The 27764-nt window shown below is 31.9% G+C and overlaps 1 protein-coding gene across 2 annotated transcripts; it reads left to right on the forward strand.

Annotated features, from left to right (window-relative positions):
* Window positions 1-4779: 4779 nt before the first annotated feature.
* Window positions 4780-27132, forward strand: LOC145274298 (signal transducer and activator of transcription 5B-like). 2 transcript variants are annotated; one of them, XM_080127392.1, is made up of 6 exons: window positions 4780-4905; window positions 7979-8112; window positions 8639-8794; window positions 20623-20686; window positions 22377-22442; window positions 26807-27132. In XM_080127392.1, exons 1-6 carry the CDS (start codon window positions 4817-4819, stop codon window positions 26937-26939), a joined length of 642 nt encoding a protein of 213 aa, XP_079983518.1. In that variant the 5' UTR covers window positions 4780-4816; the 3' UTR covers window positions 26940-27132. The 2 variants fall into 2 exon arrangements, with proteins under 2 accessions (XP_079983518.1, XP_079983519.1); XM_080127393.1 differs by having other exon boundaries at window positions 26810-27132.
* Window positions 27133-27764: the final 632 nt, after the last annotated feature.

Below are 27764 nucleotides of genomic sequence, written 5' to 3' on the forward strand. Positions count from 1 at the left end.
AAGGGATTTAATTTTTTCTTTCTCAGTCATGTTAATCTTTAGCTGATCATTAAAAAGAAAATGAGTGAATTACTTTATGGCTATTTGTAATATAAAAAAATGTAACTTTAAAAATATTTATAAAGCATAGCTTCGAAAATTTTAAGTATTTTAATACAGCAGGATTTTCTAAGAATTTTAAAGACTATATATACTGATTAAATTTCAAAATATACTGATAAAATTTCAAAATATCACAATCACAATTATTAGCAAAGAAACCAAAATAACATTCAATAAAACAAATTAAAGCAACATTTCCTCAAGAGCATTATAATTTTACAAAAATTTAGTTCAGTTTATAATTTCATAACCAAACAAGACTAATAATTAAAATTATTTTTCAAGATCCTGTATTAAAAATGTCATTTAACAGAAATAAAAAAAAAACATAGTAAAAGAAAATGATTCACAAAAATGAAAGAGAAAAGAATACGATAATAAAAATGTCTTAGTTGAAATTATCTCATACTGTAAAGTATTATAATAGAAATTATTATATAAAATAATTTAATAACGAAATGAATCTTAAAATTATAAATATTATCTTTTGTTAATGGTAAAAATTTAATTCAACAATGTCATATATGAGGACATTTAAATAAGATACTTACATCAATGCAGTTGCAAATATATGGAATTTGAATTTGAAAAAATTACACCTTCAAACATGTTTTCAGTTTATTCCATTCAAAAATATACAGGATAGCATCAAATTAAGAATATACATGATATCATCAAATTAAGAATATACATGATATCATCAAATTAAGAATATACATGATATCATCAAATTAAGAATATACATGATATGATCAAATTAAGAATATACATGATATCATCAAATTAAGAATATACATGATATCATCAAATTAAGAATATACATGATATCATCAAATTAAGAATATACATGATATCATCAAATTAAGAATATACATGATATCATTGAATTAAAAAACAACATGATACCATCAAATTAAGAAAATACAGAATACAATCTAATGAGGAATATACATTATACCATCAAATTCAGTATATACATGAGACCATCAAATAAAGAGTACTTATACAGTTTAGTGACGACATTAAAAAATGGAAATATTGAAAAAAAATTTTATTGTACGTACCTGTTATAGACTGAAGTTCTCCGAAAAAAAATTTCACTTCATTTGATCAAGTAGTTTTTTTTTTTACAACGAAAAACAATTATTTATCACGGCTACGTCAACGTGGCCATTTTGGAAATGTTATTACAGCGCCCAGGAGTTCCCCAAGGGCAGGTAACTGCCGTACGTAGGAGAATACCTCCATTTTAGGCCAATCTAGCCCTTTTTTTTTTTTCCACCAAAATGAGAACATTTTTTTTTTGCAAAGACAGATGCCATTTTTGGGGTGTTTTTTTTTTTTTTTAAATTTGTAACAGAAGAAAATAAAAAGAATAAAATATTAGAAAAATTAGAAATATGTAACCGAAATTTTCGAATTTAAAATTTTGTTCTTTTTTTCTGTACTTTAACCTAAATAAAAAAAAAAAAAATTATTTATTAAACTTTAATTAAACTTGGAAATACAATTAAAAATTAAATTAAGGCTAAACTGGATACATTTCAGCTATATAAAGAATATACATGATACCATCAAATAAGGAATATACATGATACCATCGAATAAAGAATATACATGATACCATCGAATAAAGAATATACATGATACCATCGAATAAAGAATATACATGATACCATCAAATAAAAAATATACATGATACCATCAAATAAAAAATATGCATGATACCATCAAATAAAGAATATACATGATACCATCAAATAAAAAATATACATGATACCATCAAATAAAAAATATACATGATACCATCAAATAAAGAATATACATCATACCATCAAATAAAAAATATACATCATACCATCAAATAAAGAATATACATGATACCATCAAATAAAAAATATACATGATACCATCAAATAAAAAATATACATGATACCATCAAATAAAAAATATACATCATACCATCAAATAAAGAATATACATGATACTATCAAATAAAAATATACATGATACCATCAAATAAAAAATATACATCATACCATCAAATAAAGAATATACATGATACCATCAAATAAAAAATATACATCATACCATCAAATAAAAAATATACATGATACAATCGAATAAAGAATATACATGATACCATCAAATAAAGAATATACATGATACCATCAAATAAAAAATATACATCATACCATCAAATAAAGAATATACATCATACCATCAAATAAAAAATATACATGATACCATCAAATAAAAAATATACATCATACCATCAAATAAAGAATATACATGATACAATCGAATAAAGAATATACATGATACCATCAAATAAAGAATATACATGATACCATCAAATAAAGAATATACATGATACCATCAAATAAAAAATATACATCATACCATCAAATAAAGAATATACATGATACAATCGGATAAAGAATATACATGATACCACCAAATAAAAATATACATGATACCATCAAATAAAAAATATACATCATACCATCAAATAAAGAATATACATGATACCATCAAATAAAGAATGTACATGATACCATAAAATAAAAAATATACATCATACTATCAAATAAAGAATATACATGATACCATAAAATAAAAAATATACATCATACCATCAAATAAAAAATATACATGATACAATCGAATAAAGAATATACATGATACCATCAAATAAAGAATATACATGATACCATCAAATAAAAAATATACATCATACCATCAAATAAAGAATATACATAATACAATCGAATAAAGAATATACATGATACCATCAAATAAAGAATATACATGATACCATCAAATAAAAAATATACATGATACCATCAAATAAAGAATATACATGATACAATCGAATAAAGAATATACATGATACCATCGAATAAAGAATATACATGATACCATCAAATAAAGAATATACATGATACCATCAAATAAAGAATATACATGATACCATCGAATAAAGAATATACATGATACCATCAAATAAAAAATATACATGATACCATCAAATAAAGAATATACATGATACAATCGAATAAAGAATATACATGATACAATCGAATAAAGAATATACACGATACCTTCAAATAAAAAATATACATCATACCATCAAATAAAGAATATACATGATACAATCGAATAAAAAATATACATGATACCATCAAATAAAGTATATACATGATACCATCAAATAAAGAATATACATGATACCATCAAATAAAGTATATACATGATACCATTGAATAAAGAATATACATGATACCATCAAATAAAGAATATGATACAATCAAATAAAGAATATACATGATACCATCAAATAAAGTATATACATGATACCATCAAATAAAAAATATACATCATACCATCAAATAAAGAATATACATGATACAATCGAATAAAGAATATACATGATACCATCGAATAAAGAATATACATGATACCATCAAATAAAGAATATACATGATACCATCAAATAAAAAATATACATCATACCATCAAATAAAAAATATACATGATACCATCAAATAAAAAATATACATGATACCATCAAATAAAAAATATACATCATACCATCAAATAAAAAATATACATGATACCATCAAATAAAAAATATACATGATACCACCAAATTTAAAAATATGCATTATACCATCAAATTAAGGATAAACATGATACTATAAAATAAAGTATATACATGATAATATCAAATAAAAAATATACATGATATCATCAAATAAAAAATATACATGATACTATCAAATAAAGAATATACATGATACTATCAATTTAAAAGTAGACATGATACCACCAAATTTAGTATAAACATGATACCATTACATTAAAATAGCAGCATGATACCATCACGTAAAGAATATACATTATATATGTCAAATTAAGAATATATATGATACCATCAAATTAAAAAATACTTGATATCATCAAATTGAGGATATACATGGTACCATCAATTTAAGAATATATATGATACCATAAAATTGAGAATATACATCATATCAAATAAGTATATACATGATATGATCAAATAAAAAATAAAGATAATACCATCAAGTCTTGCACCCATCACAGACTCCCTGCCTTCTTTGAATCTCTTAGTCTATTCAAAAATTGATGCTCGATTCGTACAAGATAGTCCAAAAGCAGTCTGAGGCATTCCATACATTTCCGTAGCATTTTTTTCAAAATTGAAAACAGAATTTCATTACATATCGTTCTTCTAAAATGTCCTTACATCCAGATTGCATTTTTGACAATCAGGTTTTAGTAGGGTGTATTTCAATTCCTGCTGTAGCTGTTCATTCATAAAATGATAATTAATTGTTTGTACAAAAAAGTCTGGAAATTTATTGAAAGCATCGCGTATAAAGTATTGTTTTCGTAAGATTTTCAAAGTTAAATTTGTCTTGCTATTGTTTGATAATTAGATCATTAATTGGACCAAATTGTTATAAAATTTTATTGTCTATTTATTTTAATCTCTATCAAATAATTGGCTGTACATAGCTTCCAAAGCTTTCAATACATTTAATACATCTATTAATGGAAATTATAATGAGAATCTTTCAGTAATTAATTTATTGTCAATAAATTAAATAAGTTTACATAATAATTTTTTTAATTGTTGATTGAAAATAAAATACACAATTTTTATCTTTCATTTTTGCAGGAGAATATGAAGAAGAAAAACTTTACATTCTGGGAATGGTTTCATGCCATCGTGAAACTTACAAAAGAACAATTACTTGATTTGTACAAAGACAAGTAAGAAATTTTTTAAAATCCTTGTATTGTGATGGTCAGGCACATTCAAATTAATATATATAATATTGCTTGTATTTTATTATATATATGTATTTTTTATGTATGATATAGCTTGTATTTTATTGAAAGATTTGATCTTTCTTAACCATTATGTAAAAAAACATCTTTAAAAAAAAAAAATGAAATAAAACGATTTTGTAGACATATGTTAATCAAAGTTTGCGTAAAAACAAACAACTGTTTTTTTTCCCCATTTTTTTAGAAAATGTTTCTTAAATTGCTGCCATTTTAACTTATAGTTTGTATATGAATTTAGAGTAGCAGACGAGAATTTCGATATGGGCGTTTGAGATGGCGGCGACTAGGAATCTCCAGCACGAATGTGGGTTGTGGTTACGCCACACAATTGTGGACTGGAAGAATTTCCTGCAAGATATATGCCCGGATTACTTTCTCAGGAATCCCTGGCAGATAGGAGGCCCAGGCCATACGATCGAAATCGACGAGTCTGTCTTCAACCGCCGGAAACACAACGTTGGCAGATGTCTAACACAAGTCTGGGTCTTCAGTGAGTACGGCAACCCTGCCGAAAAGGAGGTTTTTTTTTTGGTTAACGTACCAAATAGGAATGTCAAAACCCTCCTTCCACTAATAAGAAAATACATTCTGCCGGGGATCACGGTCGTATCAGACTGTTGGAGGGCTTACAGCAAAGTGGGAGGAGAGGAGAGGAGGGGTATCACCATTTAACGGTGAACCACAGCCTTAATTTTGTAGATCCCGTCGTAACACAGACAACAACAAATCATGTGCAGAGCGGATGTGGAAGGAAGCAAAGCAGCGCAATAAATGAGAATGCGGAACCAACCAGGATCTTTTGGACACATATCGTTTAGAGTTTATGTGGAGACAAAAGTTTGGTAGGCAGCCGTTTGACTTCATATTAACCCACATTGCCGAAAGCTACCCTGTTAGTAAGGAGCTTCCTATCACATTCGCTATCTCATCTTCGTCTACTTTGTCATCTGATGCCCTCCAAAAGTCTGAGGAAAATACATCCTCCTGAGAAACTATGTTCCTGGCAAAACAAACAAACAAAAAAATCTTGCAGGAATTCTGGTTTAAAAAAAAACAACAAAAATTTTTTACTTGTTCCTGGCAAAAAAACACAAAAACACCTGGTTAAAAAAAAAAAAAATTTTGTTCCTTTCCTTTTTCTTACGATTTTTTTCTCATTTTTTATGTAAATAGTTGGAAAAAAAAACGTTTCATAAAAAACAATTACTTACAATTAATTGTTTAAAAAAATATTCTACAAATATCATTTTTGTTGGTTATTTTACATAAATAGTTGAAAAAAAAGTTTCATTAAAAAAAAATAATAATTACTAACAATTATTTGTTTACAAAAAATGTTTCATATGTATTTATTTTGCAAACATAAAACAATTTCAAACAATAATACTAATAATAAAAAAACATAAATGAACAGTAGCTTTTTGCTTTTTATTTATTTTTGGATGTTTCTACATTTACAATTTCATTTTACAGTTGTAGCGTTATTTTCATTTTATTGGCAACACTGTTTTATCCGGCTGTTGACGTCATGCGGCGGACAAAGCCGAGCAAATGCTGAGTTACGTCTGGTTCATTAAATGCACAAGTACCAGGAAAGGTGTGCGCAGAATAGCAAACTACGAAGAAAAAAATGTGATAAGGATGAAAAAAGATAAAGACCCATCAGAGATAGATAAGTTTGGAAATCAATTTCTGAAAGGCATCCAACACATGCCAGCATGTAAATCAATGTTAAACCAAATCTGATCAATCTCTGATGTTGTTGAGCCAAATTTTGAGTTTTGACTTCTGTCTGTCATAATATTAATGAAGAATCTGTTCTCATCCTCATTATTGTCAAGTAAATTCTAGAGTGATTGTCAAATTAATGATTGTGTGACAAGTTATTAACAAAAACAAGTAGTACAGGAAAACTCAAGTTCTGGATGCTTTGTGAATCTTATTTTAATTTATTTATAATGATGTGTCCCTTTTAAGACATGTTACCATCTGTCATATAAAGGTTAATTGTCTGTGTGTGTGTGTATGTTTGTATGGTCTACTAAAAGTAAAAACTACAAAACAAAGATCCACAAAGTTGGTATATTCTTGATCAGTGTTGCCCTGGATGAATAATATCGAAAACTTTAAAAAGATTTATTCTCTGAGGGTTAACTGAGCCAGATTTTGTCAGAGTAGGGGTGAGGAGCAGTTTTTCACTGTGATTATGTACTTATATATAAAAAAAATACTGAATAATTCCAGAAGGAATCTATTTTATAAATGCATGTGTGTATGTTCAGCTAGATACTTTTTTATGGTGGGGTTAAAGAAACACCACTTTTTTATAAATTGTAGAAGTTACATGTTGATAAACAATTTTCTTTTGTGCACTTTTCCACTCTTCCATGCAAAGTGATACATTATCCAATCCGAATAGTTTGGATGAATTTCTGCTGCTGAACTGTTGTTACACTTTGTATTATTTGGATTCTATTGTTTTCGTCTTGAGTGTCACTTTCACAATGCTTCAGTCAATCTAGCCTCTAATCTTGTTGAACTCAGGAATGTTTCTGTAGGACTCTGGAATCTACATGGAATTTTGAATGGAAGTAAATAAAGCGTTCCATTCAAAATTCTGTCCAGATTCCCACTTTTTTAGAATCGGATAAAAACATTAAATTGAATGTACATGCAATGTTCTTGCGCCCAAAAAAAAAACCGTTATACATGCAGGACATTTAGATGTAAAACCCAAACACTTGGCTGATTGCATATGCTATGGTGTTCTTCTTAATTTATTTCAAAACTCCATTCGTGGTCCCTTGCTGTATGTTGGTGAACTGATATATGAATAAAAGTTAAATTGTGAATAAAAATTTTGCCTTCATAATCAAACTAATGTGACCCCTTTTCCCTTTGTCAAATTAGCTCTACAAAGTATCTTTTCTTTTTTGTACCAACTTTCAAACAATTCTTTCCATTTATTAATGGTAAAACTTTCATTGAATTTTAGTTGCATTGCTGGCTTCATTGGCAAACAACAAGCCCAACAAATGTTGTTGCAAAAAAAACAAGGCACATTCCTGCTGCGTTTCAGTGATAACCAAATTGGAGGCATCACCATTGCCTGGTTAGGCACTAATGAAGGTTAGTTCTTTAGTTAAAGGGAACCTCTTTTTTTTTCTTAAAATCTAAAAACAATCATATATCAACATTTCTAAGGTTAACTGCATCCCAGTCTTCCTTGTACATATTAGTGTTGTGGACCAGAAAGGGTTCAGAAAAAAGACAAAATCAAAAATAAGAGTTGAGGGTGAAAGAAATACAAAAAATTTAACAATAAAAGAAATGAATATTTCTGTACAAGAATCACAAAAAATGTAATATATTGGTTTCTTCTACAGAAATATATACTTTGAGGTTCATTATTTGTGTTCATTATAGAATGTAGTTTGTAGTTTTGTCTGGATATCATGTTTTTATGATCTTCAAAACAAAAGCGAAAAATGATTAAAATGAAATAAAAAAATATCTTTTTGTTAAGATTTGGTAAAGCATAAAATAAATCAGCTTGATTTTCAATTTTTTTGTTTATTGTACAAAGTTCCCCCTTCCCTGTAACAGGTACGCCACCTAAATTTTCTCTACATTATTCTCTCTCTCTTCCTTTTAGGCAGTCCATTTGTTTGGAACTTGTGTCCGTATGATTTGAACAAGCTGAAAATCCGTTCTCTTGCGCAGCGAATCCATGATTTGAATGATTTATTATATCTTTACCCAGATTCATTGAAGACAGAGATATTTAATAAATATCTTGAAAAAGAAACAGGTGGGTCAAAATTACTCATTGCCCTTCTTATGAAATGATGATAAAGCAATGTTTAAAAGCAATAATGCATGATTAATAATCATTAATAAGAGATAACTTTGTGTATTTCTCATAGTAATGGAGATGGAGATTTTTTTTTAAAAATTGGCTGATTTTTTTAAGCAAATTTCGAGGTTTTCATATCAATCCCTTATTTTTTTTTTTTCCTGCTGTTGGATCACTTTACAAAATCATCCAATATTAGAAATCATAATTTTTGGATTCCTCATCCAAAAATCTGTAGAAAATGTTTGGACGAATATTTTTAATGGGTAACTTTTAACAAAAGGTTTGGTAAAGTCTACATTTAAGTCATTTTTTTTGTTCCACTGCCAAAATGGATTTTGGGCAGAGGGTTTTTATGAATATGGGAAAAATATTGATCTGTATAATGTCTTATTTAAAGTTTAAAGGTGTTATCTGCTAAAATAATGTCCTAGTTAAAGGTTAAAGGTGTTATCTGCTAAAATAATGTCCTAGTTAAAGGTTAAAGGTGTTATCTGCTAAAATAATGTCCTAGTTAAAGGTTAAAGGCGTTATCTGCTAAAATAAAACTTATATAAACAGTCAAAATTGCTTTTCTGTATTATTTTGGCACAACACGTGATTTTCACCAATGTTTAAGACTGGGAATATTTAAGAATTATTAATTCCATCTATATCATCTTTAATGAACTATGGCATTATATTTATTATTCCAGTGATTTCAAGCTGTTATCTTCATTTATACAATGCTTTAGTTGACCTTGTAGTATGTTTTAATATCTTGCAAAACTATATATGCATACTGTTGTTTAAAGTTAGCAGAAGGAAAGGAGAAAAAGAAAGAGAAAAACAGATCAAACAGGCGAGGTTGGCCGAAAGAGAGAGACAAATCCAGATGGTGCCCATAGTTTTAAAAGGTGTGCTCTGGTGGAAGTCACGCGAAATCACACAAAATCACACGGGAGACATGTATAAAAGAAGTTGATAGGTTAGGTCGGGGCGAGACAGACAGATGAAGATTGGTGACAGTGGTGATCTCGAACCCAGCGATTGTTGTCTTGCAAAGACAAATTCTTTTTTCTTTTTTTATTTCTTTAATTTTGTTTCCTAAACCAGAAACACTTCAAGCTATTTTGGCGATGGCTACTGGCCTGAATGATTAAGCTGTTCAGTGGCGAAGGCGATGTGGTAGCTTGGTTAAAGAAAGTTGACCTAGTTTCAAAGCTCCAAAAGATTGGCGACATTGCCACAGTGATACTGATATAGGAGTAAGAAAAGGATTTTGAATGAGAAGTGGACAGATGGATCGAGGAAGGAATACTGTTGCCATGGACAAATGACGTTGAATCGGGAATCTTGCCATTAATGGCCATTCTGCAACCAAGAAAAGAAAAGGTCACACCAGTACTAGATTTCCAAGAATTAAACAGACACGTCGAGTGTCATACTGGGGTGATGCTATAGATATATGCAGTGAGACCATCAGAGAATGGAGGCAAATAAACGGTGCCTCTAAGTTGGTCGATCTAAAATCTGCCTATTTGCAACTCAGCTTGCCAAGAAACTCTGGAAGTACCAGTTGGTCAGATATAAAGGCAGAACCTACTGCCTTACTAGGGTGAGGTTCGCGCTGAACTCAGCACCCAAGATCATGTCATCCATTCTAAGGAAGATTCTAGAAAAAATGGGGAAGAGAGATGGCGCCGTGAGCTCATATATTGATGACATCCTCGTGAATGAAACTCTGGTGACAGTAGGGGTGGTCGTGGTTCACTTGGAGAAGTTTGGGTTGGTCACCAAAGTACCGGAAGAATTGGATGGAGGAGCGGCTTTGGGACTAAAGCTGAAACGAAATGCGTCGGATGGCCTGGAATTTCGAAGGGGAAACGAGATTCCACAAATGAAAGAGCTCAACAAGCGGGAGCTTTTTTCAATATGCGGTAGGTAGATCGGGCATTACCCCATTGCCGGCTGGCTAAGATCAGCATGCAGCTACATCAAGAGGCATGTTGAAGGTAGAGGAAGGGATGACAGAGTGGGAGGAAGAACGACCGCCTTAATTGAAGAGGTCCTGAAAAAAGTGGAAAAGCAAGACCCAGTTTGGGGAACGTGGAACGTGCCGCAAACACTGGATGGAGTCGTGTGGTGTGATGCAAGCAGTATTGCAACAGGGGTTGTCTTGGAAGTGGGTGGAGTGGTTACGGAGGATGCGACCTGGCTACGGAAGAAGGATGATGTTAGCCACATTAGTGTAGAATTGGATGCAGTTACCAAAGGAGTTAATCTGGCATTAAAATGGGGACTACGCAACATCTGTGTGAAAACAGACTCTGTCATTGTGTTTCCTTGGCTGAAATCGATGATTTCACATGACAAAAGGATAAGAACGAAAGGCGCAGCAGAGATGCTAGTGAAGCGCAGGCTCGGGATGCTGGCTGAGCTGATGCAGAAGTTTTCTTTGAAGTTGCGCATAATTATGGTTGCCTCTGAGAAGAACAAAGCGGATGCTCTCACAAGAGTGAGAAAAAGCTGGCTTGTGCCAACAAAAGAGCATATTGCTGAAGTGACTCATCTGGATAGTTCTGGGGTGCGAGAGTTACACAATCTGCACCATATGGGGGCAGAGAGGACATTGTACCTGGTGAGAAAAGTTGATCCGAGTGTCTCAAAGGAACAAGTGGTCAGGACTTGTGACAAGTGTCAGTCAATTGACCCTGTTCCAAGGACACATGAAGCTGGAGAACTAGGTGTGACTGGGACCTGAGAAAGATTCGCAGTTGATATCACCCATTACAGGTGATGATGATCGACTGTGGCCCCGGGCGCTTTGCCCTATAGGAAAAGGCTGCGAGGTAAAACGGGTAGTGAAATAGCAGCAGCCCTTGACATGGTGTTTCTGGAGTGCGGTCCGGTGGAAGAGCTTCTAACCGACAATGGTACTGCTTTTAGATCGGCAGCAGTTGCGGATGTGCTAAAAAAATGAAATAGCCATGCACTCATCCCCGGTGGGCTTTCCTGAGGCCACAATCCTAATTGGAGAAAGGTCAGCTGATGGTCTACTTGTGATGCATGTCTGAAGCTCCGCATAACCTCTTGTTTAGCTCCCCCTTACCGAAACTCTTAAAAATAAATATGACGACAGTACAATCTAAAAATAAGCTTAAACCAGGATTAGGGACAAACAAATTCAACTTGCCTCCTCCCTTGAGGCTCTCATTCACAAATATCCGTGGGCTTAGAACTAACTTAGCTGATGTTGAAGCATTTCTCTTAACAAATACCCCGGATATCTTAGCACTAAGTGAGACTAACCTACACTCCTCCATTCCCTCTAACCACTTTAACATGCCTGGATATCTCCCACTCTGCCGTAAGGACTCTGACAGACATATGCACGGACTTGGAGTTTACATTCGTAATACCCTTCCCTTGACTAGAGAAACAAACCTAGAAACAGATGATCAAGCCTTTATGTGCTTTAGACTAAACGTGCAACACAGTATTAGCTACTATTATTTTCTCTACCGCTCTCCCTCGACTCAGGACTGCTCCATAATAAACAAAGTATCTGACAGCATAGACACGGCACTGTCCCTCGACACTAGCGCACAAATACATGTGTTTGGTGACTTTAATGTCCACCACAAAAACTGGCTTGGATTCTCTACTCACACAGATGCAGCGGGCAGCACAACCCATAGCTTCGCTATATCTCACTCCCTATCACAAATTGTTACGTTTCCAACCCGTTTCCCTGACCAGGAAGAACAACACGCATCACTTCTAGATCTGTTTTTGACCACAGTTCCCGATGACTGCTTAGCGAAGGCCCACAACCCACTTGGGAACGCTGACCATGCAGTGATAATGGTTGAAATCCCCCTAAACTCTAGACCCAAAACTGAAGAGCCAGTGCTCAAAACAACGAGATATTATAATAAGGCTGACTGGGAAGCCATCAGGGAACTAATTAGAGATGCTCCATGGAAAAATATTTTCTCTCTCCCTGCTGAACAATGTGCAAACGAGACCACTGACTGGTTCAAAACTGCAATCGAAGCGCATGTTCCCATGCGGAAATTTTATAGTAAGCCCCACTCTCCCCAATGGTTTACGTCGACTTGTGCAACTGCCATTACTCAAAAGCAGCATGCATACCGTAGGTTTAACCGACATAAGTCCAGTTCAAACAGACTGAAGTATATAGAAGCTAGAAATAACGTTAAGAAAGAAATAGCGACAGCTAAGAGAGAATTTACGGAAACCACTAAAAAGCGCATCGAAGCACAAAAACTAGGAACTCGAGACTTCTGGAAAATCTACAACAGTGTAGTAAATAATGGGATATCAACAATTCCCCCACTAACCAACAATCACGAGGTTGTCTCCTCAGCAACCGACAAGGCTAACATGCTTGCCAGTCGGTTTGCCTCAAACTCCACACTGGACCCTTCCAACCACCCCCTACCTGACTTTCCTATGCGGACAGACGCCACACTAGACGATCTGAAAACCACCCCTGCTCAGGTGCATGCTATCATAAAAAACCTTGACACCTCAAAAGCATGTGGACCCGATCTTATCCCAGCTGTGCTATTAAAAAAGTGCTCAGCCGAAGTAGCTCCAGTTCTCTCCAAACTCTACAACAAATGTCTTAATGAAGCTTGCTTTCCTGGCTGTTGGAAAACTGCTTCTGTTGTACCAGTATTCAAGAATTCTGGCGAAAGGACAGACCCATCAAATTATCGCCCCATTAGCCTCCTCCCACTTTTTGCCAAAATATTTGAGACCATAATTAACCATGCTCTAGTCCATCATCTTACAGATGCTAAACTACTGACTGACAAACAATATGGATTTAGACAAGCCCGTTCCACAGCAGACATCCTCACCGTGATCTCTGAACGTATATACCAATCACTGGACAAAGCGGGGGAAGGCAGAGCGGTAGCTCTAGATATATCTAAGGCTTTTGACAGGGTATGGCATGAGGGTCTCCTCAGTAAAATCAGATCATACGGTATCACTGGTAGAATACTTAACATAATTAAATCCTTCTTAGATAAGAGAAAAATCCAGGTAGTCCTCGACGGTCGCACATCTAAACAATATGATATAAATGCGGGAGTTCCCCAGGGTTCTATCCTTGGACCTCTATTGTTCCTGATATTCATAAATGACCTCCCCGACAACATTGCCTCTGAGATGGGTATATATGCTGATGACACTACACTCTATGGCAGACACGACAGGAAGACGAATGAACACATTTCTAAAGAAATGGCAGAAACACTAGAGGAAGACCTCCAATCTGTAGTGGAATGGGGACAAAAGTGGTTGGTCGCGTTCAATGCTGCCAAGACTAAACTAGTTTCATTCAATAATTACAAGAAACCCTCTCTACCACCAATAGCAATGGCCAACGACTCTTTATCTGAGAGTCCATCTTTCAAACTCCTTGGCCTAACGTTCACAGGAAACATGAGTTGGAACAATTACATTGAAGGCATTGCCAGGGCCGCTGCAAGAAAGGTAGGCTCTCTCTACCGTGCTAGAAAACTATTAACACCCGAAAGTATCCTGTACCTCTATAAGGCCACCATTCGCCCATGTATGGAGTATTGCTGCCACATCTGGGCTGGTGCATCTGCTACTAGTCTCTCGCTCCTTGACAAGGTTCAAAAGAGAGTCGCAAACCTGATAGGCCCTGAACTGGCATCTAAGCTTCAGCCTCTGTCCCATCGCCGAAATGTTGCATCCCTCTGCCTTTTCTACAAGTATTTTAGTGGTGAATGCTCTGATGAACTACAATCACTTGTGCCCCCACGACGCGAGCACCCTCGACAAACCCGACAGGCTACTAGATCCCACCCCCACACTGTAGAGGTCCCTAGATGTAAAAGATCTTTCTACTCCAATAGTTTCTCCCCCAGAACCGCAAGACTCTGGAATTCCATTCCAGGTCCCTGTTTCTCCAACAGTACTGACGTGCAGAAGTTCAAGTGTAACGTGAACCGACACCTTGCTGCCCAAATCCCTACATAGTACCCCAGTAGTTGTTGCCCCTGATAGTAGCCCCCTACACCAAAGTGGCAATTTGCCTTGTTTGGGGTGAAAATGTAATAAAAAAAAAAAAAATTCTTTAGAGCTGCCTATAGACCCAGTGGCAACGGGATTGTAGAAAGAAACCACTGGACAATAAAGGCAGTGCCAGAGAGAGGGAGCACCTTGCCTGAGCAAGCTGTCTACTGGTACAATATGTCGCCTAAATCGGGGCAACAGCAAGGGACACTTCCACACCTGTCAATATTCAAATACTCATGGAGGCATCCTAGGGTTAAGCCGGCAAGCAGTGAGACGGAGACAGCAGGGACTATCAAACTCGGTGATGAAGTATGGGTGAAGCTTCCAGGGGCACGATGCACCACACAGTGGAGCAAAGGACGCATAGCTGGGAATAATACTAGCAGCAACATTGCGGTAGATGGAGTACCGAGACATATTTTTGATATCAGGCCAGTGGAAAGTGATGTGCAGCGGGAGAATGGCAAAACACCTCAGAGACCAAGTAGGGAAAGACGCCCGCCACAGTGGATGAGGAATTATGAAATGTGATCCAGAGATCAGGAAGGCATGTTGGTTAAAGTTAGCAGAAAGAAAGGAGAAAAAAGAAAGGGAAAAACAGATCAAACGAACAGAAGTCTTACCGCGTGTGTGTTGGGCGAGGTTGGGCGAAAGAGAGAGAGAAATCAAGATGGCACCCATAGTTTTAAAAGGTGTGCTCTTGTGGAAGTCATGCAAAATCACACAAAATCACACGGGAGACATGTATAAAAGGAGTTGACAGGTTAGGTCAGGGCGAGGCAGACAGCCAGACAAAGGTTGGTGACAGTGGTGATTTCGAACCCGGTAGTTGTTGGCTTGCAAAGATGAATTCGTTTTTCTTTTTTTTTTCTTTAATTTTATTGTCCTAAACCAGGAACACTTCACATACCCAAAATGTTTTTGGCATATTAAAAACAAATTTAGTTTGAGTTAGCTATTAAACTAATTCAGACAACAAAAATCTGTCTCAGTCTGTAAAATCCACAAGACTTCTATTCACACATTTGAGTTTTGTATTTTTTGTTTTACGATACATTTTTTGTCTTTTTGTTTGCATGTGGAAGTGAATTTAGTATGTTTTTATTTGCATGCATATGTGGAAGTGAATTTAGTATGTTTTCATTTGTATGCATATGTGGAAGTGAATTTAGTATATTTTTATTTGCATGCATATGTGGAAGTGAATTTAGTATATTTTTATTTGCATGCATATGTGGAAGTTAATTTAGTATGTTTTCATTTGTATGCATATGTGGAAGTGAATTTAGTATATTTTTATTTGCATGCATATGTGGAAGTGAATTTAGTATATTTTTATTTGCATGCATATGTGGAAGTGAATTTAGTATATTTTTATTTGCATGCATATGTGGAAGTGAATTTAGTATATTTTTATTTGCATGCATATGTGGAAGTGAATTTAGTATATTTTTATTTGCATGCATATGTGGAAGTGAATTTAGTATATTTTTATTTGCATGCATATGTGGAAGTGAATTTAGTATGTTTTCATTTGCATGCATATGTGGAAGTGAATTTAGTATATTTTTATTTGCATGCATATGTGGAAGTGAATTTAGTATATTTTTATTTGCATGCATATGTGGAAGTGAATTTAGTATATTTTCATTTGTATGCATATGTGGAAGTGAATTTAGTATATTTTTATTTGCATGCATATGTGGAAGTGAATTTAGTATATTTTTATTTGCATGCATATGTGGAAGTGAATTTAGTATATTTTTATTTGCATGCATATGTGGAAGTGAATTTAGTATATTTTTATTTGCATGCATATGTGGAAGTGAATTTAGTATATTTTTATTTGCATGCATATGTGGAAGTGAATTTAGTATATTTTTATTTGAATGCATATGTGGAAGTGAATTTAGTATATTTTTATTTGCATGCATATGTGGAAGTGAATTTAGTATGTTTTCATTTGCATGCATATGTGGAAGTGAATTTAGTATATTTTTATTTGCATGCATATGTGGAAGTGAATTTAGTATATTTTTATTTGCATGCATATGTGGAAGTGAATTTAGTATATTTTTATTTGCATGCATATGTGGAAGTGAATTTAGTATATTTTTATTTGCATGCATATGTGGAAGTGAATTTAGTATATTTTTATTTGCATGCATATGTGGAAGTGAATTTAGTATGTTTTCATTTGCATGCATATGTGGAAGTGAATTTAGTATGTTTTCATTTGTATGCATATGTGGAAGTGAATTTAGTATGTTTTCATTTGTATGCATATGTGGAAGTGAATTTAGTATATTTTTATTTGCATGCATATGTGGAAGTGAATTTAGTATGTTTTCATTTGTATGCATATGTGGAAGTGAATTTAGTATATTTTTATTTGCATGCATATGTGGAAGTGAATTTAGTATATTTTTATTTGCATGCATATGTGGAAGTGAATTTAGTATATTTTTATTTGCATGCATATGTGGAAGTGAATTTAGTATATTTTTATTTGCGTGCATATGTGGAAGTGAATTTAGTATATTTTTATTTGCTTGCATATGTGGAAGTGAATTTAGTATATTTTTATTTGAATGCATATGTGGAAGTGAATTTAGTATATTTTTATTTGCATGCATATGTGGAAGTGAATTTAGTATGTTTTCATTTGCATGCATATGTGGAAGTGAATTTAGTATATTTTTATTTGCATGCATATGTGGAAGTGAATTTAGTATATTTTTATTTGCATGCATATGTGGAAGTGAATTTAGTATATTTTTATTTGCATGCATATGTGGAAGTGAATTTAGTATATTTTTATTTGCATGCATATGTGGAAGTGAATTTAGTATATTTTTATTTGCATGCATATGTGGAAGTGAATTTAGTATGTTTTTATTTGCATGCATATGTGGAAGTGAATTTAGTATATTTTTATTTGCATGCATATGTGGAAGTTAATTTAGTATATTTTTATTTGCATGCATATGTGGAAGTGAATTTAGTATATTTTTATTTGCATGCATATGTGGAAGTGAATTTAGTATATTTTTATTTGCATGCATATGTGGAAGTGAATTTAGTATATTTTTATTTGCATGCATATGTGGAAGTGAATTTAGTATATTTTTATTTGCATGCATATGTGGAAGTGAATTTAGTATGTTTTAATTTGAATGCATATGTGGAAGTGAATTTAGTATATTTTTATTTGCATGCATATGTGGAAGTGAATTTAGTATATTTTTATTTGCATGCATATGTGGAAGTGAATTTAGTATATTTTCATTTGCATGCATATGTGGAAGTGAATTTAGTATATTTTTATTTGCATGCATATGTGGAAGTGAATTCAGTATATTTTTATTTGCATGCATATGTGGAAGTGAATTTAGTATATTTTTATTTGCATGCATATGTGGAAGTGAATTTAGTATATTTTTATTTGAATGCATATGTGGAAGTGAATTTAGTATGTTTTCATTTGCATGCATATGTGGAAGTGAATTTAGTATATTTTTATTTGCATGCATATGTGGAAGTGAATTTAGTATATTTTTATTTGCATGCATATGTGGAAGTGAATTTAGTATATTTTTATTTGCATGCATATGTGGAAGTGAATTAAGTATGTTTTCATTTGCATGCATATGTGGAAGTGAATTTAGTATGTTTTTATTTGCATGCATATGTGGAAGTGAATTTAGTATATTTTTATTTGCATGCATATGTGGAAGTGAATTTAGTATATTTTTATTTGCATGCATATGTGGAAGTGAATTTAGTATATTTTTATTTGCATGCATATGTGGAACTGAATTTATTATATTTTTATTTGCATGCATATGTGGAAGTGAATTTAGTATATTTTTATTTGCATGCATATGTGGAAGTGAATTTAGTATATTTTTATTTGCATGCATATGTGGAAGTGAATTTAGTATATTTTTATTTGCATGCATATGTGGAAGTGAATTTAGTATATTTTTATTTGCATGCATATGTGGAAGTGAATTTAGTATATTTTTATTTGCATGCATATGTGGAAGTGAATTTAGTATATTTTTATTTGAATGCATATGTGGAAGTGAATTTAGTATATTTTTATTTGAATGCATATGTGGAAGTGAATTTAGTATATTTTTATTTGCATGCATATGTGGAAGTGAATTTAGTATATTTTTATTTGCATGCATATGTGGAAGTGAATTTAGTATGTTTTTATTTGCATGCATATGTGGAAGTGAATTTAGTATGTTTTCATTTGCATGCATATGTGGAAGTGAATTTAGTATATTTTTATTTGCATGCATATGTGGAAGTGAATTTATTATATTTTTATTTGCATGCATATGTGGAAGTGAATTTAGTATATTTTTATTTGAATGCATATGTGGAAGTGAATTTAGTATATTTTTATTTGCATGCATATGTGGAAGTGAATTTAGTATATTTTTATTTGCATGCATATGTGGAAGTGAATTTAGTATGTTTTCATTTGCATGCATATGTGGAAGTGAATTTAGTATGTTTTCATTTGCATGCATATGTGGAAGTGAATTTAGTATGTTTTTATTTGCATGCATATGTGGAAGTGAATTTAGTATATTTTTATTTGCATGCATATGTGGAAGTGAATTTAGTATATTTTTATTTGCATGCATATGTGGAAGTGAATTTAGTATATTTTTATTTGCATGCATATGTGGAAGTGAATTTAGTATATTTTTATTTGCATGCATATGTGGAAGTGAATTTAGCATCAGTTTCATTACATGTTAGGAAATGTATGTTTTTTTCTTTGGTTGAACTGGGTGCTATTTCATAGTATGATATGTTTTGTCTGAAAGTGAGTTTCTAGTTATTAATCTTTTAAAATTAATTTTGTCTCTATTTTAGATCCACTATTTTGTGCAAAAGATTTAATATATTATTAGATCTATCACAAACATATATTTCAAAATATTTGACCAATTCACAGATTATATATATTCCAGCAGTTGTGGCCAGATGTGTATATTCGAGAAAATGTAGTCAATAATATTCACAGTTGTATATTTCAAAACATGGGGCCAAGATTATTCACAGGTATATCGTCTTGCACATGTGGCCAAGAATATTAACAGGTATATATTCCAGCAAATGTAGCCAAGAAGATTAACAGGTATATATTCCAGCAGATTTAGTCCAGCATATTCACAGGTCTATATTCCAGATGTGGCCAAGAATATTCACAGGTCTATATTCCAAAAAATATAACCAGAAGTTTCACAAGTTACCTATATTCCAGAAAATGTGGCCAGAATATTCACAGCTAATTATTTCACATGTAGCCAAGAATATTTACAATTATATATTTCAGATCATGTCATCAAAAATATTTATTGGCATATGTAGTCTAATAGATATGGCTGATAATATTCCTAAATATGTATTTCAAAATATGTGGCAAGAATATTAACAGGTACATATTCTAATAGATATAGCCAAGAATATTCACAGGTATATATTCCAGAATCCATTTTGTGACTCTTTTCTTTTGATAAATTTTTAGAAGTGTCTTTGTATCTGTGGAAAAGATTTTGTCTTTGTCACACTTCAATTTAAAATTTTTGCACTTAGATGATTGAACGGATGTTTCTTTGAAATTGATCCATTCTCTTTTTATCCTATATTCTTTTTTACAATGTTTTAAAAGAATTGTTGAATTTCTTTTTCAGATAAACAAGACAAAATGCTGGCCCATGGTTATGTACCAACAATGCTGAAGGATCATATTCAAGGGTGAGCAATTCTCATGATCAATTTGACCATTAAAATGTGCATTTCGGCCAACACCATTTCCTCACTTAAAACATAACACTCAGGCTGAGTAGACATGCAAGGCTACATTATATGGCAGCCAATAAAAAAAGACTGAGAATCTCAGAATTAGACTCAGTAATAATAATAACAACTATTGAATTTATTATCTAAAAACATCCTATTTTTGTGTACATATGAAACTAATCTGAAAAAAAAGAGTAATAACTTTTTCAAGTTATGTAAAAAAATATATTGATAGTCCTTGTCATTCAGGTTATCAGAGATGCAGATGAGTATCTGAACAACACTGAAACTAAGTTAAACATTCAGTTAGCTATCGATATTTTCCTGATTTCTTTCTATTATATTGAACCAGTTGCCAAAGTGAGAGAGAGAGAGAGAGAGAGAGAGAGAGAGAGAGAGAAAGAGAGGCAGGTGGGTTGTGGAAGAAGTATTGAAAACGTCATTTAAGATGATAAAGAGAGATAAAAATATATGGTAGTTATACAAACATGCAATATCAGTATATGTAAATAATCTTTGCATACAAAACAAATGATCTGGTTAGACAAGTGGCCAAGAGACGTAGGCTGTGAGTATTCCTGGGTGAAGGAAAATAAATATATCTAAAATGACATGGAGCAAGGCTTGAGAACAATCTACCAGTAATCAATTAAATAAGGAGGTCAGTTTGAAATTCATAAAAGGTTTATTGCTTTGAAAAATGTCTAATGAAGAAAGCAGTAAATTATGACGATTGACTCATTCCATTTGATTGGGTTTAATATCCTATGAAGATTAATTCCCGGTGTAAGGTAGTGGTGGTAGTAATTTTTTGTGTGTGAGTAAAAGATTTTCCAACTCATTAAAAGAGCATCAGGCAAGCTGGAATTCTAAAATGGAGCAATAATTTAAAAAAACATGCATTAATTATTGACCTAAAGTGTCATCATAGTGAAATATGTTGCTTGTATTTACAGATTATTTTGATGCTTAGATTTTGTCTGACAACCATTCGGTGCACTTCAGATCTCCCACCCTGCAAACTCAAATGAAAGAAAATTTTTAAAAATTCAATAGTGTAATATACAAAAGATAACATTTTATGAATTGTGTTTAAAAAAGAATTTAATTACAAAATTCAGTAGAATGCATTTCAGCTTTTATAAAAAAAGAGCAGATGAACCTTCAAAATTTTGAAAGAATCAAAGTTATTGAAAAGAAAATTATTTAAACTTAAAGTTCTTAGCAAATCCTCATTCAATGATTAAAAGTTTTAGAAGCTTTTACATCCAATATTTTTATAAATAAATTTAATTTACGTTACCGTGACAACAATTAGTTTTAGTTTTATAACTATTTGGTTCAATTAATAATTTAATAATCAAATGATACTTTAAGAATTAAATTTTAACTTTCAAAATCCAATTTAAAAAAATGTTAAGAAAAAAATCAGAGTAAACATATTTTTGCATGACGCTGGGTAAATGCATCTAGTTTATTCTGAAACTTTATATGCGACTCATTTAAATCACCACCAAATGTATGTTTCTTGGACAAAGACCTATTAATATCACTGTTCACAGCTGTACCAGCAGACAAGCCAGTTTCAGTTGATGCCTCTCATTATATTTCCCCACCTTTTCATATTCTTATTCTTCTTTCACAGAGTTGCAACTGAACAATCCAACCCGTTTGAGGCTTGTTCACCAAACAGCAACTTCAGTTTTGATAAGTAAGTTACATTTTCCTATGTTTTTATTGAAATTAAGTTTGATTTTCAATTCATTTTCAACACATCTCTACAAGTGCTTCAAAGAATGATGGCAAACGCTGATCAAAAATAGAATGAGATTTTTTTTATTGTTTCGTGGCAACAAATAAGTGGGGTGAGTAAGAGGGGTGAAGGAAGTATGAGAATTGACACACAGATTGACCTCTCACACATGATAGTAAATTGATTCTCAATCTAAATTTAGCTAGTTTATATAATATCTTTGAAAACCCCTATTTGAGTACTAAGCGGAATCAACCAGTCCTATGAATACCACTGGTTTCAGAGACAAAATGGAGACATTCATACCATGTTTAACCGCATGCTACGAATACGTTCCTCTCATACCACATTAGTGGCTCCTGTATTCTTTATGATAAATACATATTATATTTTATACACTTTACACTACTTGTGGTTTCTTTCATTTTTGACCCCTAGCACGGGTCTACAACAAAAACCCACATAAACATCTATTTTAGAATTTCACTTTTCTTGTCAATGTAGCTGTATCCCTAAGGCATTTATTTAGTGACAGGTGTATTCGGCGGGTGTGGTCAATTCTAAGATATTTAACTTCCTGAACAGATTTATTTCTATATAAATCAACAGGTGCGTGTCTACGATAAGTATGTCTTATTCCTATCAGATGCCTTTTTCAGTGTGTCAGACTTGAGACTTCATTAATTGCTTATACTTAAATTCTAATCCTTTTTTAATATTTTTGTCTGAATTGATTTAACAAGGATGGGGTACAATAGTCTAACCAACATGTTCATAGGCATATTTTTGTTTATTTTATGCATATTTTTGTTTAGTTTATTTTATCATATTTTTGTTTAGTTTATTTTATCATATTTTTGTTTAGTTTAAAGAAAGGAGAAATCAAAATGGTAATGGCCATATTTTTGGACTGCATTTGTCTTTATCTTTTAGAAAGTACAAGCCAGAGGGATAGGAGACAGGCTAATGCTTACTTCAGATAGCTACTCTTCACATATGTATTTAAAATATAGTCTTGTTGATAGGTTTTCCTTTGATATGAGCTGAAATGTCAATAGGTGCTACAGATTTTATGCGTGAGATAACCTAACACATGATAAATTTACTGACGTTTAGAGAAAGGGGAAATCAAAATGGTGACCCACTCAGTGATGTCTTTCTGGTTTCTCGCTTGGAAAGTTGGAGGTTGGAGATTGCGGAAATGTGAAAATTACTTTTTGGATGAGTTCAACATTCTAAATAAGTAATAAAATTTGTTGTTAATAACACAATGTTGTCCTTTCATTTGAATTTGAACACTTTATTTCAATAGACACAAAGCTACACACCAAAATTACAGATTGGACACTTTCAATAATATATTTCGGCAAGGTATAAATAGTATTAATAAATGTGAAGATAATTTTGAATTTCCTAATATCCGTTTCTCTGCCTAATCGTTTCACACACAACTATAAGATTATATCTCAAAATTTCATATTTCATTATATATATATATATATATATATATATATATATATATATATATATATATATATATATATATATTCTCATCTCTATTCTTTTCACTGTTATCATTTGAATTCTTTCTTGACAGTTTCTGTGAATTCTATTAATTTGCAACAAATTAATAAATCAATCTTTTTTTCGTCTAGTTTTGGTTTTTATGACATTATGTGTTTGTTGATATTCTTGTTAATACTTTATACATTATTGATATTCTGTTGGAAGTTAACAAGTTCAACATATACATTTCTCATACTACTGAGGGTATTTCAACAAGTAGATCAAGACACATTAAGATCTGTCCTGGAACAAAAAAGTTAGTTTTTAAAATTTCTTATTAATTTCAAAGAGATGAAAAGAAGTAAAATCTCATACACTACAACATGAATCAAATTTATTTTTCGAAATTACCTTCCAATATCCCCAAACCACCAACATGAATCAAATTTATTTTTCGAAATTACCTTCCAATATCCCCAAACCACCAACATGAATCAAATTTATTTTTCGAAATTACCTTCCAATATCCCCAAACAACCAACATGAATCAAATTTATTTTTCGAAATTACCTTCCAATATCCCCAAACCACCAACATGAATCAAATTTATTTTTCAAAATTACCTTCCAATATCCCCAAACAACGAACATGAATCAAATTTATTTTTCGAAATTACCTTCCAATATCCCGAAACAACCAACATGAATCAAACTTATTTTTCGAAATTACCTTCCAATATCCCCAAACAACCAACATGAATCAAATTTATTTTTCGAAATTACCTTCCAATATCTCTAAACCACCAACATGAATCAAATTTATTTTTCGAAATTACCTTCCAATATCTCTAAACCACCAACATGAATCTAACATTTTTTCGAAATTACCTTCCAATATCCCCAAACCACCAACATGAATCAAATTTATTTTTCGAAATTACCTTCCAATATCCCGAAACAACGAACATGAATCAAATTTATTTTTCGAAATTACCTTCCAATATCCCCAAACCACCAACATGAATCAAATTTATTTTTCGAAATTACCTTCCAATATCCCATAACCACCAACATGAATCAAATTTATTTTTCGAAATTACCTTCCAATATCCCCAAACCACCAACATGAATCAAATTTATTTTTCGAAATTACCTTCCAATATCCCCAAACCACCAACATGAATCAAATTTATTTTTCGAAATTACCTTCCAATATCTCTAAACCACCAACATGAATCTAACATTTTTTCGAAATTACCTTCCAATATCCCCAAACCACCAACATGAATCAAATTTATTTTTCGAAATTACCTTCCAATATCCCCTAACCACCAACATGAATCTAACATTTTTTCGAAATTACCTTCCAATATCCCCAAACCACCAACATGAATCAAATTTATTTTTCGAAATTACCTTCCAATATCCCGAAACAACGAACATGAATCAAATTTATTTTTCGAAATTACCTTCCAATATCCCGAAACAACGAACATGAATCAAATTTATTTTTCGAAATTACCTTCCAATATCCCCAAACAACCAACATGAATCAAATTTATTTTTCGAAATTACCTTCCAATATCTCCAAACCACCAACATGAATCTAACATTTTTTCGAAATTACCTTCCAATATCCCCAAACCACCGACATGAATCAAATTTATTTTTCAAAATTACCTTCCAATATCCCCAAACCACCGACATGAATCAAATTTATTTTTCAAAATTACCTTCCAATATCCCGAAACAACGAACATGAATCAAATTTATTTTTCGAAATTACCTTCCAATATCCCCAAACCACCAACATGAATCAAATTTATTTTTCGAAATTACCTTCCAATATCTCCAAACCACCTACATGAATCTAACATTTTGTCGGAATTACCTTGCAATATCCCCAAACCACCAACATGAATCAAATTTATTTTTCGAAATTACCTTCCAATATCTCCAAACCACCTACATGAATCTAACATTTTGTCGGAATTACCTTGCAATATCCCCAAACCACCGACATCAATCAAATTTATTTTTCGAAATTACCTTCCAATATCCCCAAACCACCTACATGAATCTAACATTTTGTCGGAATTACCTTCCAATATCCCCAAACCACCAACATGAATCAAATTTATTTTTCGAAATTACCTTCCAATATCCCCAAACCACCTACATGAATCTAACATTTTTTCGAAATTACCTTCCAATATCCCTAAACCACCAACATGAATCAAATTTATTTTTCGAAATTACCTTCCAATATCCCCAAACCACCAACATGAATCAAATTTATTTTTCGAAATTACCTTCCAATATCCCCAAACCACCAACATGAATCAAATTTATTTTTCGAAATTACCTTCCAATATCCCCAAACCACCAACATGAATCAAATTTATTTTTCGAAATTACCTTCCAATATCCCCAAACCACCGACATGAATCAAATTTATTTTTCGAAATTACCTTCCAATATCCCCAAACCACCAACATGAATCAAATTTATTTTTCAAAATTACCTTCCAATATCCCCAAACCACCTACATGAATCTAACATTTTGTCGGAATTACCTTCCAATATCCCCAAACCACCAACATAAATTTAACATTTTTTCGAAATTACCTTCCAATATCCCCAAACCACCAACATGAATCTAACATTTTTTCGAACTTACCTTCCAATATCCCCAAACCACCAACATGCTGACATTGTCATTTGCTATTATTGCAATTCTACCAAATTTAAAATATGCAGTTGGATAAAAAATTGAAAGAAACTCCATTTAATTATATTTTTCATTTTTTTTTTTTGCAGCAGTATGGATTTCACATTTGGTAATCTGTCACCAAACCTTGATTATGGTGCTGATGATATTAGTTTGAACCAACTTATGGATACATATGATTCAAAAATCACGCTTGATGGTTCAAATTGCCGTGGATAACTAAATCTATGAAAAAAAAACATAAATTAATAAGATTTGCTGACAAATTATTTGTTGTGAACCAAATTTTTTTACTGATTGAGATCAACCACTTGATGGTGTTGGCGAGAAAACGTCTTTGAAACAGTTTGATAAAAGCAGTAATTTTTTCTTTCTCATTTTCTGATTAAATGATTATTTACTCATTCTGAAATAGTTTTTGCTTTATTTATTTTTTGTTTTACATTTGTTTAAACACTGGATTTGTTTTTTACTTATTAATATTTCTCAAAAAGATGAAAATCCCAATTTTATAGTTTAATAATTTATTCATGAGTTAAAATTCCATTTTTAAAAATGAGATCGTTTGATCACAGAAAGTTAATGTAATTAAAAATAAACAAACTCTAATGCAAAAAAATTTATTTTTATTGTAAGAAGAAATCATTGTAGAATAAAGCAAATATTTAGATTTTCTACAAATAATAATAGAAATATTAAATAGTTTAGATTTTCTACAAATAATAATAGAAATATTAAATAGTTTATTTTCTAATCAAAGTGTTTTTTATTGTGTAATTTTTGTTAATTGTGATTTTTGTATTTGAAAATTTGTAATAATCCATAGTCAATAAAATTCAGTTCATGTTTTTTTTGTTTTGAAATAGTTTTTAATGCTCTTGACTTGAAATAATTTCAGTGAACCAAAATTAAAACAAAATTTGAGGCGATAACTACTTAAATGAATTTTTATATACACTACCATGCCATAATCGAATATTCCTCAAGCACGAAATAACGGAAAATATTAAAATATGTTTATAAATATTCCTTATGTTGACGAAA

This window comes from Euprymna scolopes, unplaced genomic scaffold (assembly GCF_053919585.1).
Source record: "Euprymna scolopes isolate OS-2025 unplaced genomic scaffold, ASM5391958v1 sca317, whole genome shotgun sequence".
In the NCBI taxonomy this organism is placed as follows: Eukaryota; Metazoa; Mollusca; class Cephalopoda; order Sepiida; family Sepiolidae; genus Euprymna; species Euprymna scolopes.